This window comes from Nerophis ophidion, linkage group LG06, assembly GCF_033978795.1.
Source record: "Nerophis ophidion isolate RoL-2023_Sa linkage group LG06, RoL_Noph_v1.0, whole genome shotgun sequence".
NCBI classification, from domain to species: domain Eukaryota; kingdom Metazoa; phylum Chordata; class Actinopteri; order Syngnathiformes; family Syngnathidae; genus Nerophis; species Nerophis ophidion.
This window is the reverse complement of record NC_084616.1, coordinates 39,991,020-40,005,633: the sequence shown is the minus strand read 5'-3', so window position 1 is coordinate 40,005,633 and position 14,614 is coordinate 39,991,020. Positions and strand designations below refer to the sequence as shown.

The window sequence follows — 14,614 nt, the reverse complement described above, 5'->3', positions numbered from 1 at the left end:
CGAATGCCTTCTCCAAGTCCACAAAGCACATGTAGACTGGTTGGGCAAACTCCCATGCACCCTCAAGAACCCTGCCGAGAGTATAGAGCTGGTCCACAGTTCCACAACCAGGACGAAAACCACACTGTTCCTCCTGAATCAGAGGTCCGACTATCCGGCGTAGCCTCCTCTCCAGTACACCTGAATAAACCTTACCGGTAAGGCTGAGGAGTGTGATCCCACGATAGTTGGAACACACCCTCCGGTCCCCCTTCGTAAAGAGAGGGACCACCACCCCGGTCTGCCAATCCAGAGGTACCGCCCCCGATGTCCACGCGATGCTGCAGAGTCTTGTCAACCAAGACAGCCCCACAGCATCTAGAGCCTTAAGGAACTCCGGGCGGATCTCATCCACCCCTGGGGCCTTGCCACCGAGGAGCTTTTTAACTACCTCAGCAACCTCAGCCCCAGAAATAGGAGAGTCCACCACAGATTCCCCAGGCACCGCTTCCTCATAGGAAGAAGTGTTGGTGGGATTGAGGAGGTCTTCAAAGTATTTCTTCCACCTATCCACAACATCCGCAGTTGAGGTCAGCAGAACACCATCCGCACCATACACGGTGTTGACAGTGCACTGCTTCCCCTTCCTGAGGCGGCGGATGGTGGTCCATAATCGCTTCGAAGCCATCCGGAAGTCATTTTCCATGGCTTCCCCAAACTCTTCCCATGTCCGAGTTTTTGCCTCTGTGACCGCTGAAGCTGCACACCGCTTGGCCTGTCGGTACCTGTCCACTGCCTCTGGAGTCCTATGAGCCAAAAGAACCCGATAGGACTCCTTCTTCAGCTTGACGGCATCCCTTACCGCCGGTGTCCACCAGCAAGTTCTAGGATTACCGCCACGACAAGCACCAACTACCTTGCGGCCACAGCTCCGATCAGCCGCCTCGACAATAGAGGTGCGGAACATGGTCCACTCGGACTCAATGTCCAGCACCTCCCTCGTGACATGTTCAAAGTTCCTCCGGAGGTGGGAATTGAAACTTTCTCTGACAGGAGACTCTGCCAGACGTTCCCAGCAAACCCTCACAATGCGTTTGGGCCTCCAAGGTCTGTCCGGCATCCTCCCCCACCATCGCAGCCAACTCACCACCAGGTGGTGATCGGTAGAAAGCTCCGCCCCTCTCTTTACCCGAGTGTCCAAAACATGAGGCCGCAAATCCGATGACACAACTACAAAGTCGATCATGGAACTGCGGCCTAGGGTGTCCTGGTGCCAAGTGCACATATGGACACCCTTATGTTTGAACATGGTGTTTGTTATGGACAAACTGTGACGAGCACAGAAGTCCAATAACAAAACACCACTCGGGTTCAGATCCGGGCGACCATTCTTCCCAATCACGCCTCTCCAGGTTTCACTGTCGTTACCAACATGAGCGTTGAAGTCCCCCAGCAGAACAAGGGAATCACCCGGGGGGGCACTCTCCAGTACTCCCTCGAGTGTACCCAAAAAGGGTGGGTACTCTGAACTGTTGTTTGGTGCGTAAGCGCAAACAACAGTCAGGACCCGTCCCCCCACCCGAAGGCGGAGGGAGGCTACCCTTTCGTCCACTGGGTTAAACTCCAACGTGCAGGCTTTAAGCCGGGGGGCAACCAGAAATGCCACCCCAGCCCGTCGCCTCTCACTGCCGGCCACGCCAGAGTGAAAGAGAGTCCATCCCCTTTCAAGAGAAGTGGTTCCAGAGCCCTCGCTGTGCGTCGAAGTGAGTCCGACTACATCCAGCCGGAATTTCTCTACTTCGCGCACTAGCTCAGGCTCCTTTCCCCCCAGTGAGGTGACGTTCCACGTCCCAAGAGCGAGCTTATGTAGCCGAGGATCGGACCGCCAAGTGCCCTGCCTTCGGCTGCCGCCCAGCTCACATTGCACCCGACCTCTATGGCCCCTGCTATGGGTGGTGAGCCCATTGGAGGGGGGACCCACGTTGCCTCTTCGGGCTGTGCCCGGCCGGGCCCCATGAGTACAGGCCCGGCCACCAGGCGCTCGCCATCGTGCCTCACCTCCGGGCCTGGCTCCAGAGGGGGGCCCCGGTGACCCGCGTCCGGGCGAGGGAAATCTGGGTCCTTTGTTTTTACTTTTCATAGAGGTTAATGTACTATTATTTAATATATATTATTCTTTTAGTTGCTTAAGAGATATTCCTGGCTCTGAATTTGCTCATTGCTATTTTTATGTTTTTGTGCATTATTTGTTGCCGTAATCATTAAACAAACAGGTTACTCATCAGTTACTCAGTACTTGAGTAGTTTTTTCACAACATACTTTTTACTTTTACTCAAGTAAATATTTGAGGGACTACTCCTTACTTTTACTTGAGTAATAAATCTCTAAAGTAACTGTACTCTTACTTGAGTACAATTTCTGGCTACTCTACCCACCTCTGCCCAGGTGCATGTCTTTGGGGGTGAAAGGAAAACAAGGTACCCGGAGGGTACCCACGCAGTCACGAAGAGAGCATGCAAACTCCACACAGAAAGGCCAGTGATCGAACTCAGGCCCTTCATATTGTGAGGAACACGCACAAATCCCTGTTCCGCCGCGCTACCCCAATCTAAATAATTAATAAACAAATTAAATTTTCTTTGGCTCTATTGCGGTCCTTTGTAAACCACTTAGCTCTTGCAGAAGAGACAATGCGCAGAAGAGAAGCTTGACGGTGCTGAAGAGAGCAATAACTGCATGAAGTGGATGGAAGGGCTGATTTTGGAGAGGGTGAGAATCATTATGAGGAGGGCTACAAGTGGCTATGAGATCTTGGTATTATCCATATCAAGGTTATAGAACAAAAAATATGAGAAACATTGATTAATAGAGGTGTAACGGTACGTGTATTTGTATTGAACCGTTTCGGTACGGAGGTTTCGGTTCGGTTCGGAGGTGTACCGAACGAGTTAATAATGCAGAGCAAGGCACAACACACGGCATGCTAGCAGTGACCGGGCTAAGACAACATGCAAAAGCCAGAGCTGGAAGACCCTCCTGCCTTGTTAACATCTCCCGTTTGGGAACACTTTGGCTGCGCGGTTCGATACAACAATGGAGGACGGAGGTTTGCCGACATTGTTCAGCAGCAGTAGGGTATGCTTCTGCCAACACGTCAAACATGCTAACCCTTCTGAAGCGTCACCACTGCATTCAAGCAGCCTCTCCTTGGCGAGTCAGGCAGGGCTAAAGCAAAAAATGTTTTTACAGCAGCAGATTTAAGACCATCCATCCATCCATTTTCTACCGCTTATCCCGTTCGGGGTCGCAGGGGGTTGCTGTATTGCATTAAAAACTAGATTTTGACCCACTTCTATGGTGGAAGAACAATGAGCCCATACTGTAAATCCTCTTACTGCCAAGTAAGCCAGGCTAACTTGGCAGTAAGAGCAACAACTTGAGGCAGTTTAATGTTGATGAACGTGGACCCCGACTTAAACAAGTTGAAAAACTTATTGGGGTGTTTGCATTCAGTGGTCAATTGTACGGAATATGTACTGTACTGTGCAATCTACTAATAAAAGTCTCAATCAATCAATCAAAAAAGCACTTTATATGTGGAAAGGTTTTGTTGAGAAACCATTCTGAGCCTTATCTTATTTAGTTTTTATTTTATATATGTTGATCACATTAACCTTGGCAATGGACCCTGTGTGTATATGTATGTTATGCCATTGTTTACAAATTTGGTAAATAAATAACCAAAACATTTATATTTTGTTGTTTTCTTACTGTACCAAAAATGAACCAAACCGTGACCTCTAAACCGAGGTACGTACCAAACTGTCATTTTTGTGTACCCCTACTGATTAATACCTTTAAAATGTGACTAAAGGGGTTTGGAGGTTGCATAAACACTGGAGGCACATACAGTATATGGCTGTGGTTATGAAGAAAAGTGTGATAAGAACCATATAAACAGAAATTTGACTTATTAAGTGATGTCAACTCTTACTAATTCTGGCAGGACCTATACGAATATCTCTCAATACTTTCCTGTTCCTTCTCCACTATGTGTCTTTCACGAGGTTTTACTTTATATTAGTTTAATTTAACAATACAATAATCCTATTATGTACATAAAAGTAGACCAGGCCTTCACTCATATCCTTGTCAGGATAAGTTCTGAACGTACGCTTGGTCTTTACTTGTCATCTCATATCTCCAGTGCACCTCAGTCAACCTGCTTCCAACCCAGCAACCAGCCAACCAACCAGTACAAGCCTGTTGCTATGGCAACGCATGTCTAGGGGATACTTCTTTTGTTTCTCACACCTCCTTCATCCTTCTCTCCATCCTTTTCCCACCCTGAGTCGTTCTTCTACCATTCAGTGTGCAACCACCGTGCTAATCAACATACTGCTGGGTGTGTCTTTTTAGGGTTAGGTTACGTCTCGTTCTTCTCTGGTTACTTTTTGTTCTCCCTCTCTACTGATCTTGGATGGTTAAAAGACAGACGTGTTCCTACAGCACCATCTATTTTGTTCGTTAGAAAATTCAAAAATCTGTTAAATTGGAATCTATGCGAAGAGCAATCGTACATAATGTACATTAATGTGCATTTAAGCAGTGAATGTTGCAGGGCTTATTCTGAGCATGTGTGTGTTTGTTAGTCTGTGGCAGACCATCTACCGGGTAGATTGCATCATTTGCTATGCATAAACTATTCAAGTGACAAAATTATGGCCTCACAAATGCAGAGGGTTTGTTACTTTGTCTGTGCTGCCCTCTGCTGTTCCAAAAGCAACACATTGTTTTAAGGTCTTGCCATTGACTAGAATATAACTTTATATGACCTACCTGGGTCATTAACACACACTGAAAATTATATTACCAGATGGTGCTGTTTTCTTTCTATCTACAGTATTTTATATTAAAGTAATGAGCAGTGATCCGGTTGCAAAAATATTACAGTAACACCTTAACTTAGGAAGTGAATTGGTTTTGTGACAGAGCTTTTAACTCAAAACACTAGTATCTCAAGTCGAAGCTGACCATTAAATGGATTGTACTTGTATAGCGCTTTTATACCCCTTTTTAAGGAGGCCAAAGCGCTTTGACAGTATTTCCACATTCACCCATTCACACACACATTCACACAATGACGGCGGGAGCTGCCATCCAAGGCGCTCACCAGGACCAATCAGGAGCAAGAGTAAAGTGTCTTGTGCAAGGACACAACGGACGTGACTAGGATGGTAGAAGGTGGGGATTAAACCAGTAACCCTCAGATTACTGGTACAGCCTCTCTACCAACTTCGCCACGCCGTCCCCTAAAAATTAAAATTCATTTCAAATCAATATAACTGGTATTTGCCCCCCAAGCCTCCAAAACAGTACCATTTCAAAATGTAACATGCCTTTTGAAAAGCAAAACAAACTTTTAGATCCGAAATATTGTATGAAAAACAATCCATTAGAACAGTGGTTCTCAACCTTTTTTCAGTGATGTACCCCGTGTGAACATTTTTTTAATTCAAGTACCCCCTAATCAGGGCAAAGCATTTTTGGTTGAAAAAAAGAGATAAAGAAGTAAAATACAGCACTATGTCATCAGTTTCTAATTTATTAAATTGTATAACAGTCCAAATTTTGCTCATTTGTAGTGGTCTTTCTTAAACTATTTGGAAAAAAAGATAAAAATAACTAAAAACTTGTTGAAATATAAACAACTGATTCAATTATAAATAAAGATTTCTACACAGGGAAGTAATCATCAACTTATAGTGCCCTCTTTGGGGATTGTAATAGAGATCCATCTTTCTTCACAAAAAAATTAATCCTTAACTTCAATATTTATGGAATATGTCCAGAAAAAATCTTGCTGTCAACGCTGAATTTTGCATTGTTGCATTTCTTTTCACAGTTTATGAACTTACATTCATATTCTATTGACGTATTATTCAATAAATATATTTATAAAGGATTTTTGAATTGTTGCTATTTTTAGAATATTTTTTTAAAATCTTGCGTATCCCTTGGCATACCTTCAAGCAACCTCAGGGGTACGCGTACCCCCATTTGAGAACCACTGCATTAGAATGTACTACTAACAACTACAGCAATTGTATCAAGTAATGTAACAATAATCTACATAACTACTTTGGAGAGAAGACTTCTAAGGTGTCTCATTTGAGCTGGTTCTCTGTCAAAAAAAACATTTTTTAATACATTTTCCTGAATAAATGGCTGCCATTTACTATATTGATATATTTGGCTGGCGTTAGATTCATCCTGCTTCAGTATAGTGCAGACTAGCAGTGATATACTTGTACTGCTTTGCCAAGTTGGCGACACGCTATGTCATGTTTTTGATGATTTACTCTTGTGATCCAATGAATATCATCCACTTCTTCTCCCCAGCACTGTCCCTCACTTTCTTTCTTCACGGTTAGAAAGACAACCTTAAAGTTAATGCCAGCATGTAAGACCAATTGATCTTACTGAATCCACTGACATTTGCTTTGCCTACTAATGGCGGGGATGCTTATAACTCAAATTTGTGCTTGCAACTTCAAACATAACAATTAGCGACAGTTTGGGCACACTTAAGTTGACCTACTGACTAACTTACGTAGTGGCCTAGAGGTTAGAGTGTACGCTCTGAGATTGATAGGTTTTGAGTTCAGACCCCAGCTGAGTCATAGAATAGAATAGAGTTTTATTGTCATTATTGCAATGAACAGGTTCAAAGAAACACGAAATTGGAGCAGCTCCTCCTAAGGTGCATATACAATATGGTAGTATAAATAAAAAAATAAATAAATAAATAAAATAAAAAAAAGATAGAGATGACAGATGTATCTATGTATACATACATAAAACATTATTGCACATTGTAGTCCGAAAAATTGGAAAACATTTATAGTCATACCAAAGACTATAGAAATGGGACCCATTATCTCCCTGTATGGCACTCAGCATCAACGGTAGGAATTGGGTTAAATCACCAAAATGTATTCCCAGGCACGGCACCGATACTGCTCAGTGCTCCCCTCACCTCCCAGGGGGTGAGCAAGGGGATGGGTCAAATGCATAGGACAAATTTCACCACACCTAGTGTGTGTGTGACAATCATTGGTACTTTAACTTGAGGTACCAGCGTATATAAACGTGTGTCCGTGTGATTTGCCTAGTTGTCCAAAAAGATTCGTGGACACATGTAATATGAAAAATATAACTACTGTATTTTACGGACCATAGGGGACACCGGATTGTAAAGTGCACTGCCAATGAATGGTTTATTTTTTATCTTTTTGTCAAATATAAGGTGCATTAAAGGAGTCATATTAGTTTTATTTTTTCTAAATTGAAAACACTTCTTTGTGGTCTGCATAACATGCAATGGTGGTTCATTGATCAAAATGTTGCATTGATTATGTTTTACAGATAATTTTCAAGCCGCTTTCTGACAGTCGCTTCCAGATTAACCTTTTTATGGGCGGCCTTATTTACGTGGCTCACCTTCGGCATCGTCTTCTCACCGTCATCTTTGTTGTAGCGGTGCAAGGACGGGAGTGGAAAGAGTGTCAAAAGATGGAGCTAACTGTTTCAATGACATTCTGACTTTACTTAAATCAATAATGGAGCATCATCTCATCATCCGTAAACAACAACCACGGAAATGTGCGCCGTAAAAAAATGTCCGATTGGAACTCTCAAATAACTAAAGTTCCTTGGGTGAATAATGTACACTCACTACACCGGTATGTTTTAACGCCTTCAGGGTGAGTTTACTGACAGACATAAGTAAGAATTTAACACTACTTTATATTAGAAATGGCAACAGCGGAGGATGAATGTCCCATAACAAAAAGAAGAAGCTTATCAACTACAGTGTCGGTACAGATAACGCGCGCAATTTTTCAGGATTTATGCAGATCCCAAATACAGATCAGCAAGTACCAGAAGGTAAGAAAAGTTGCTTTTGCATAATATTGCGAAACAAAACACCAGCTATATCTTACCTAATACAAAAACCATAATAATACTTGTATATTGAAGCCCATCAAACGCTGCAGCCTACACAAATTTCTTATGTTTGACTGCCATCTACTGGTCACACTTACCATTACACCATGTACCAAATAAAATTGCTTCGAGGTGGATAAGCTCAACCAAACTCATTCCTTACATTAGGCGCACCGGGTTATAAGGCGCACTGTCGAGTTTTGAGGGGAAAAAAGGATTTTAAGTGCGCCTTATAGTCCGAAAAATACGGTAAGTTGAATAAATTAATGTTATTAAAAACACAATACGCTAACAGAAAAAATCCTTTTACAATAACACAAACAGTTCAATTGAAACATTATTAGAAGATAAATTGTGACAGTCCACATTTTGTTTGGAAATAGTAAACTGCCGAGTGTCCGCACGACAGTGGCTAATGTCCCCAATGTGGTTGTGTGTATGTGTGTGTGTTTCAATTGTGTTGGCTATCACTCATGAATGTTTGTAATTCTTTGTATTCCTGCCGGAAGACGTAGACAAGACGAGAATGAGGTAAAAGGTGAACATTGTTGTGTGGCAGCAAGTACACAAATGGAAATAACAATCATAACTAGAAAGGAATACAGTCTTCCAGGGAAAGTATCATGTCAGGACAAGTTACCTGTAAGGATGTTCTCAGCCATGACTTTGACCTGCACCTCCAGAGAGTGCTGAGAAGTGAACGTGATCTCAGCGGTGGCGTGGGCGACCTCCCCAATGAACATCGGGTACAAGAACTCCGTCTTTTCCACCCGCACCAACGCTGCCATACAGCGGTCCTAGAGATGACATCTACAGTATTGAGTACAGTCAAAGTTCAATATGATGCGGTCGTTGGGGTGCTGTAAAAAAAATAATCACGTTATTCCCGAGATTGCGCTACACAGAACTCCTTTTATTTTTTTTAATTATTCACTCTGCTGCTTGTTCACACTGTTGTTGGTTCAGCCCTCCTACTTCGTACTCCTTTATTGACGTCAAAGCTAAGTGATAACTTTGTATTTTGTGTGCTTCTAAATATTTTATAGCCTTATTTACTATTCTTTATATATTTAAATTAGGACAGTACTTATTAATCAACATGTCAGCAACCTGTCATAAGGCAGGTTGAGATACACAAACATATAGACACTATGGACAAAATAGACAAATATTAACACATTACAAATAATCTGAGCTTTAAAAAACAGAGTCCAAGGAGAGGTTCATCAATGGAAGCATGACTGGTTTGACTTCAACCATTTTTTTAGGACCCTTTTAAATGTCAGGTAGGTCCCACAGGGTTCTTATGTGCTCAGGTTAAGTATTCCATAATGTTAGTGGTCCGGTTCTGACTCCAATGTTGTTGTTTTTATATTTAAAATCCATTTAGAACAGGGGTGTCAAACATACGGCCAGGTTTTATCCGGCCCGCGGGATGAGTTTGCTCAGTATAAAAATGAGCCAAAATTTTTGAATGAAAGAAACTGCTTGTGGAGGGAGATCTGGCCAGCGTGCTTGCAGGAGCAAAGGTTGCCGCCGCTGTCCATGGTGCTGAGGACGAGCACCATCGGGCAGGGGCGGGGCATGTGCTAACGGCGATACACAGCAGACAGGTGATTAGATTTCACAGGTGGTACGTGTTAATCTAATCATCTGTTGTCTTTAACAGTGAGCGGCCGAGTGCAGAGGGAAAAGGAAGTTTGGAGAGAGACTTAAAAGTCCTGGAGAGAATCTGTTGTACAACTCTGTACGCTTGGCTACTTTGATGTGTGTAATCGTAGAACCGCAACACAGCGACTTCTACACTGCTGTTCTAAATGTGTCCATTAGATGTCGCAATAGCAATCCTTTGTATCTTTGTAGATGATGTTACACCCGTCCATCCTTATTCTACCGCTTGTCCCTTTTTGGGGTCGCTGCGGGTGCTTGAGCCCAGCTCAGCTGCATTGGGGCGGAAAGCGGGGTACACCCTGGACCAGTCACCACCTCATCACAAAGCCAACTCAGATAGACAGACAACATTCACACACTAGGGCCAATTTTAGTGTTGCCAGTCAACCTATCCACAGGTGCACGTCTTTGGCGGTGGGAGGAAGTCGGAGTACCTGGAAGGAACTCATGCAGTCACGGGGAGAACATGCAAACTCAACACAGAAAGATCCCAAGCCCGGGATTGAACCTAGGACTACTCAGGACTGTCGTATTGTGAGGCACATACACTAACCCATGATGATACATATGTTAAAAAAAAAAGTGCTCATTTTCCAGTCGAGGAAAATTAGCAAATTACATAACTAACATCCTGTTGTTTGATTTTGATATTATTTATTTTATCTTGATGGATTGAAAATGAACACCGATGAGTTGACTGATTAACAGAATTTACATCATCACATAATTTTTTTCAGAAAGTATAAATAACGACAAATAAAGGTATAGTACTATTAACTGCAATATATATTAGTAAAAAAACACCCACCATTGATTTGTAAATTTTTAGGCCCCTGACCTAAAATGAGTTTGACACCCCTGATTTAGAACTTTGAAAAATAACAGAAACATCCAGAAACTTATGATAGCTTTCACAATGTAAAATATTATACTTTCTTGCAATGTTATAATAATGATAATGCAGGTGCTTCTTGTCTAGTTTTAAGTGTTTTCTTAAACAGAGTTTTGAGTGGCTTCGAAGATGTGGGGGGACCAAGTCGTGTGGCAATAGTTAATATGACTAAATATCGCAGTATGCATTTAAACCTTTGCAGACTCTACTGCCTAGTATGGCCTTATACGTTTAAAGTTTGCCAAGTTGAATTTATCAATGTTAGTTGTTTTTTTTAACGTGGTTTATGAAAGTTAATTGTGAATCAAAGATTACTCTGAGATAGGATCGTACGATCTCTAAATGCTGTCCATTGACCAGAACAGGATGGCTGCTCACCCACTGCTGGCTGACGTGAGAAGAACACGCATACAGTTCTTCAACACATTTAGTAGTCTTATCAAATTTAGAAAGCACTCACCCTCTTTGTTTCTCCGCTTCACTTTCAGCTAAATAGCTGTTGAACTAGCAGAGCTAACCTAACCCCAGTCTGAATGAGCTGTATTGAGCCAACTGGCCCAGTTTGTAGCAGCCCTAAATGGCCTACAAGCTACGGTGAGCTGTCTAAGACGCATAACAGATTTAGCACGTTAGCTGGTCTTACACCCCAGTCTACCCGCCACTACACCACGATGTAAACGGGCAAAAATTCAGGATCCATGGCACGATCTCGTTACATAAAATATCGCGTTATATTTTAAGCTGACCATATTGTGAAATCCCAAAAAGGCGGGCAGCACATCAAAGCCGGAAAGAGGTGAAAATTTGCCAATGATACTTGAACTTGCGTTATAAATAGTATATTTATTTATAAAGCATTTTTTCTCCTCTGTTGACAGCAGTGTTGGCATTAAGAATTTTCAAAATCAAGTCATAAAAATGGGGTCCCAGAGTAAATTTTTGGGGTCCCACTTTTTTGTAAACGTTTTGAAAACAAATGATAAACGTATGCATACACAAGACCAAGTATACCTTGATTAACAATCAATCCACTACCCCACTCTCTCGCTCTCTATGTCTCTGCCCCGCCCTCACGAATGCTGTTGCACACCTTTACAATTCGTTTTGTTTTTAACCCCTTCTTAACCCTGGACATACATTGAAAATACACCCAACCCTGACTCAAAATGCCAGACATTTGAGGCATTTAAGAAACCCCGCCAAGACAAACCGGACAGCCCCACAAAAGAGGACATGTCGGGGGAAAAGAGGACATATGGTCAGTCTATTGCATTGGGCTGCGTTAAATTCAACTTTGAATGTACTTGTATTGGTTATCCAACACAAGGCATCACTATCAAATACCACAGAAGGGGAAGAAACATGACTAGTTTAGATCTGATGAGGACATGATGTCTGTAACAGATAAAGCTTTTGTCCTTTGGGTCTTTTAATTATGAGTTAAAATAACTAGATGATGAATGTATTAGTTTCTATAGGAATTGTATGGAAGGGAATGGAATGGCACAGTATTTCATTGAAACGGATGTGACTGTGTATTGTATGTTGCATGCCACATCTGCAAAAAGAAGCAAAAAGGTAAGACATCATCTGAATGTTGCTGAAGGTGAGACAATGATCAAATGATGCAATTCCAACTCGAGTTAGTTCACTGGGTGAAAGGTGAAACAAAACAAAAACAGAGATTTCAGGCAAGACAAGCACAGTAGTACAAAATGTTAATTTCTTAAAGTTAAAGTAAAATATTAACTTGCAAAATGGACTACTGTCGAAATTGGACGTACTTGAAAGTAGTCAGTGTAGAGCTTGTATTGCGGGGTACAGCAGTGCCTCAAATTACTAGCTTAAATTGTTCCGTGCTCTTAACTCAAAACACGTCTGAAATCAAAGTCTTTCATTGAAATTAACTGTAAATAATTTCATTGGTTCTCGCTCCCCAAAAAAAAAAAAAAAAAAATAGCAGAATTTAAAAATATAACATGCTTTTTAAATACAAAAACACATTTGTAATGTTGTACACACACAAAACAACAAAATGTATTACAAACAACTACAGTTGTTTTATGAAGTAATGTAATAATGTATATATATACATATATATATATATATATATATATATATATATATATATATATATATATGTACATATACACACACATACAGTACATATATATATATATGCATATACACACACATACAGTATATATATATATACATATACACACATACAGTATATACATATCTATATATATATATATATATATATATATATATATATATATATATATATATATATATATATCTATATATATATATATATATATATACCGGTGACGTGCGGTGAACTAAACACCAGGTGAGGCATGCATACTTTTTTTTCTTCTTTTTTTTTTTTTACTTAAATTCATATGTGCAACTCTAGTCATTGTTGATTTAGGATGCACATTAGAGTAACAGGAAAAAAGGGAGTTATTCGCTTTCATAAAAACATTATCATAATGATATTATGATATGATAAATAGTTCCAAAAAGTATTTAGTAAAGTTGTTATTAAATACTTTTTGGTCCCATTTGCTTTCAACAAAATAAATCAAGTATTGTGAGTGTATCTTATCTTTCTGCATTTGTATCTGAAGCAGCAATGGCTATCCTCCATGAAAACATACTTTGTATGACCACATTCATTTTGTCTTAAAGTCCAGTTTGGAGAAGTATTTCATCTTGGATACAGTATATAATTCTCCATATTGGCAGACACATTCATTTAATTTAATTTAATTCCAAAAAATTAAACAATATTTTTGCATCTGACAAAAAAACACCCACAAACTCTGGCTTACTCTAATAAAAATGCCATGTTTGTTATAAAAACACAGTTTAAAAAAAAAGAAAAGAAAAAAGGCTGGCTTCTGCTGGAGAGACCTATGTCTGCTAGCTTAAGCGCCCCCACTTTTCCCAGTGTGGCGAGTCAGAGTACTGCTGAGGCATTGAACTGCAAGTTGACAATATATCGCCTCCTACCTTGAGGCAGAGGTACATCCTGGTCATGGCATGCCTTTTCCCCGTGGCAACAAGCATGCGCCCCCTCGCACGCACACGCCCAATACACACTGTGTGTAGCGGTGAAGGCACCGCCTGTGTGGGCCTCACTTCTCGTATGCTGCGTTGTTTTGATCAGAAAACATGAAAATTTCCGTGATTTTGACCATGAAAATGATCAAAATATACAGGCACCACACCAAAATCACATAGAAAGCTTAAACCAAAAGAGAAGTATTAAAAGTTATTTTATTTTATTACTTTGCTTTGGAACATCTCATGGTTAAGCCACCTGGTGGCAGGTGAGGCACTGCCTCCCTTGCCTCCCCTGACAGCACGTCACTGATATATACACATATGTATATATTAAAGGTGTGGGAAAAAATCAATTCGAATATGAATCGAATCAAATACATTGTGCGATTCAGAATCGATTCTCTTTTTTTTTTTTATCTATTTTTTTATTTGTTTTTTGTTTTTTAATCAATCCAACAAACCACTACACAGCAATACCATAAAAATGCAATCCAATACCAAAACCAAACCTGACCCAGAAATACCCAGAACTGCAATAAACAGAGCAATTGAGGAGACACAAACACGACACAGGACAAACCAAAAGTAGTGAAACAAAAATGAATATTATCAACAACAGTATCAATATTAATTATAATTTCAGCATAGCAGTGATTAAAAATCTCTTACTGACATTATTATTAGACATTTATAAAAATAATAAAAAAGAACAATAGTGTCACAGTGGCTTACACTTGCATCGCATCTCATAAGCTTGACAACACACTGTATCCAATGTTTTCACAAAGATAAAATTAGTCATATTTTTGGTTCGTTTAATAGTTAAAATAAATTTACATTATTGCAGTCAGTTGATAAAACATTGTCCTTTACAATTATAAAAGCTTTTTTTTTTTAAATCTTTTACTCTGCTAGCATGTCAGCAGACTTGGGTAGATCCTGCTGAAATCCTATGTATTCAATGAATACAGATTCGTTTTGAATAG

The 14,614-nt window shown here is 40.6% G+C and overlaps 1 protein-coding gene across 2 annotated transcripts in view; it reads right to left on the bottom strand.

Moving 5' to 3' along the window:
• Window positions 1-14,614, bottom strand: part of acot7 (acyl-CoA thioesterase 7) — a 153,306-nt gene that overhangs the window by 116,230 nt on the left and 22,462 nt on the right. For both annotated transcript variants that reach the window (XM_061903759.1, XM_061903761.1), the window contains exon 3: window positions 8,631-8,787. In XM_061903759.1, the coding sequence (XP_061759743.1) occupies window positions 8,631-8,787 (157 nt within the window). The remainder of the gene's footprint in view (window positions 1-8,630; window positions 8,788-14,614) is intronic.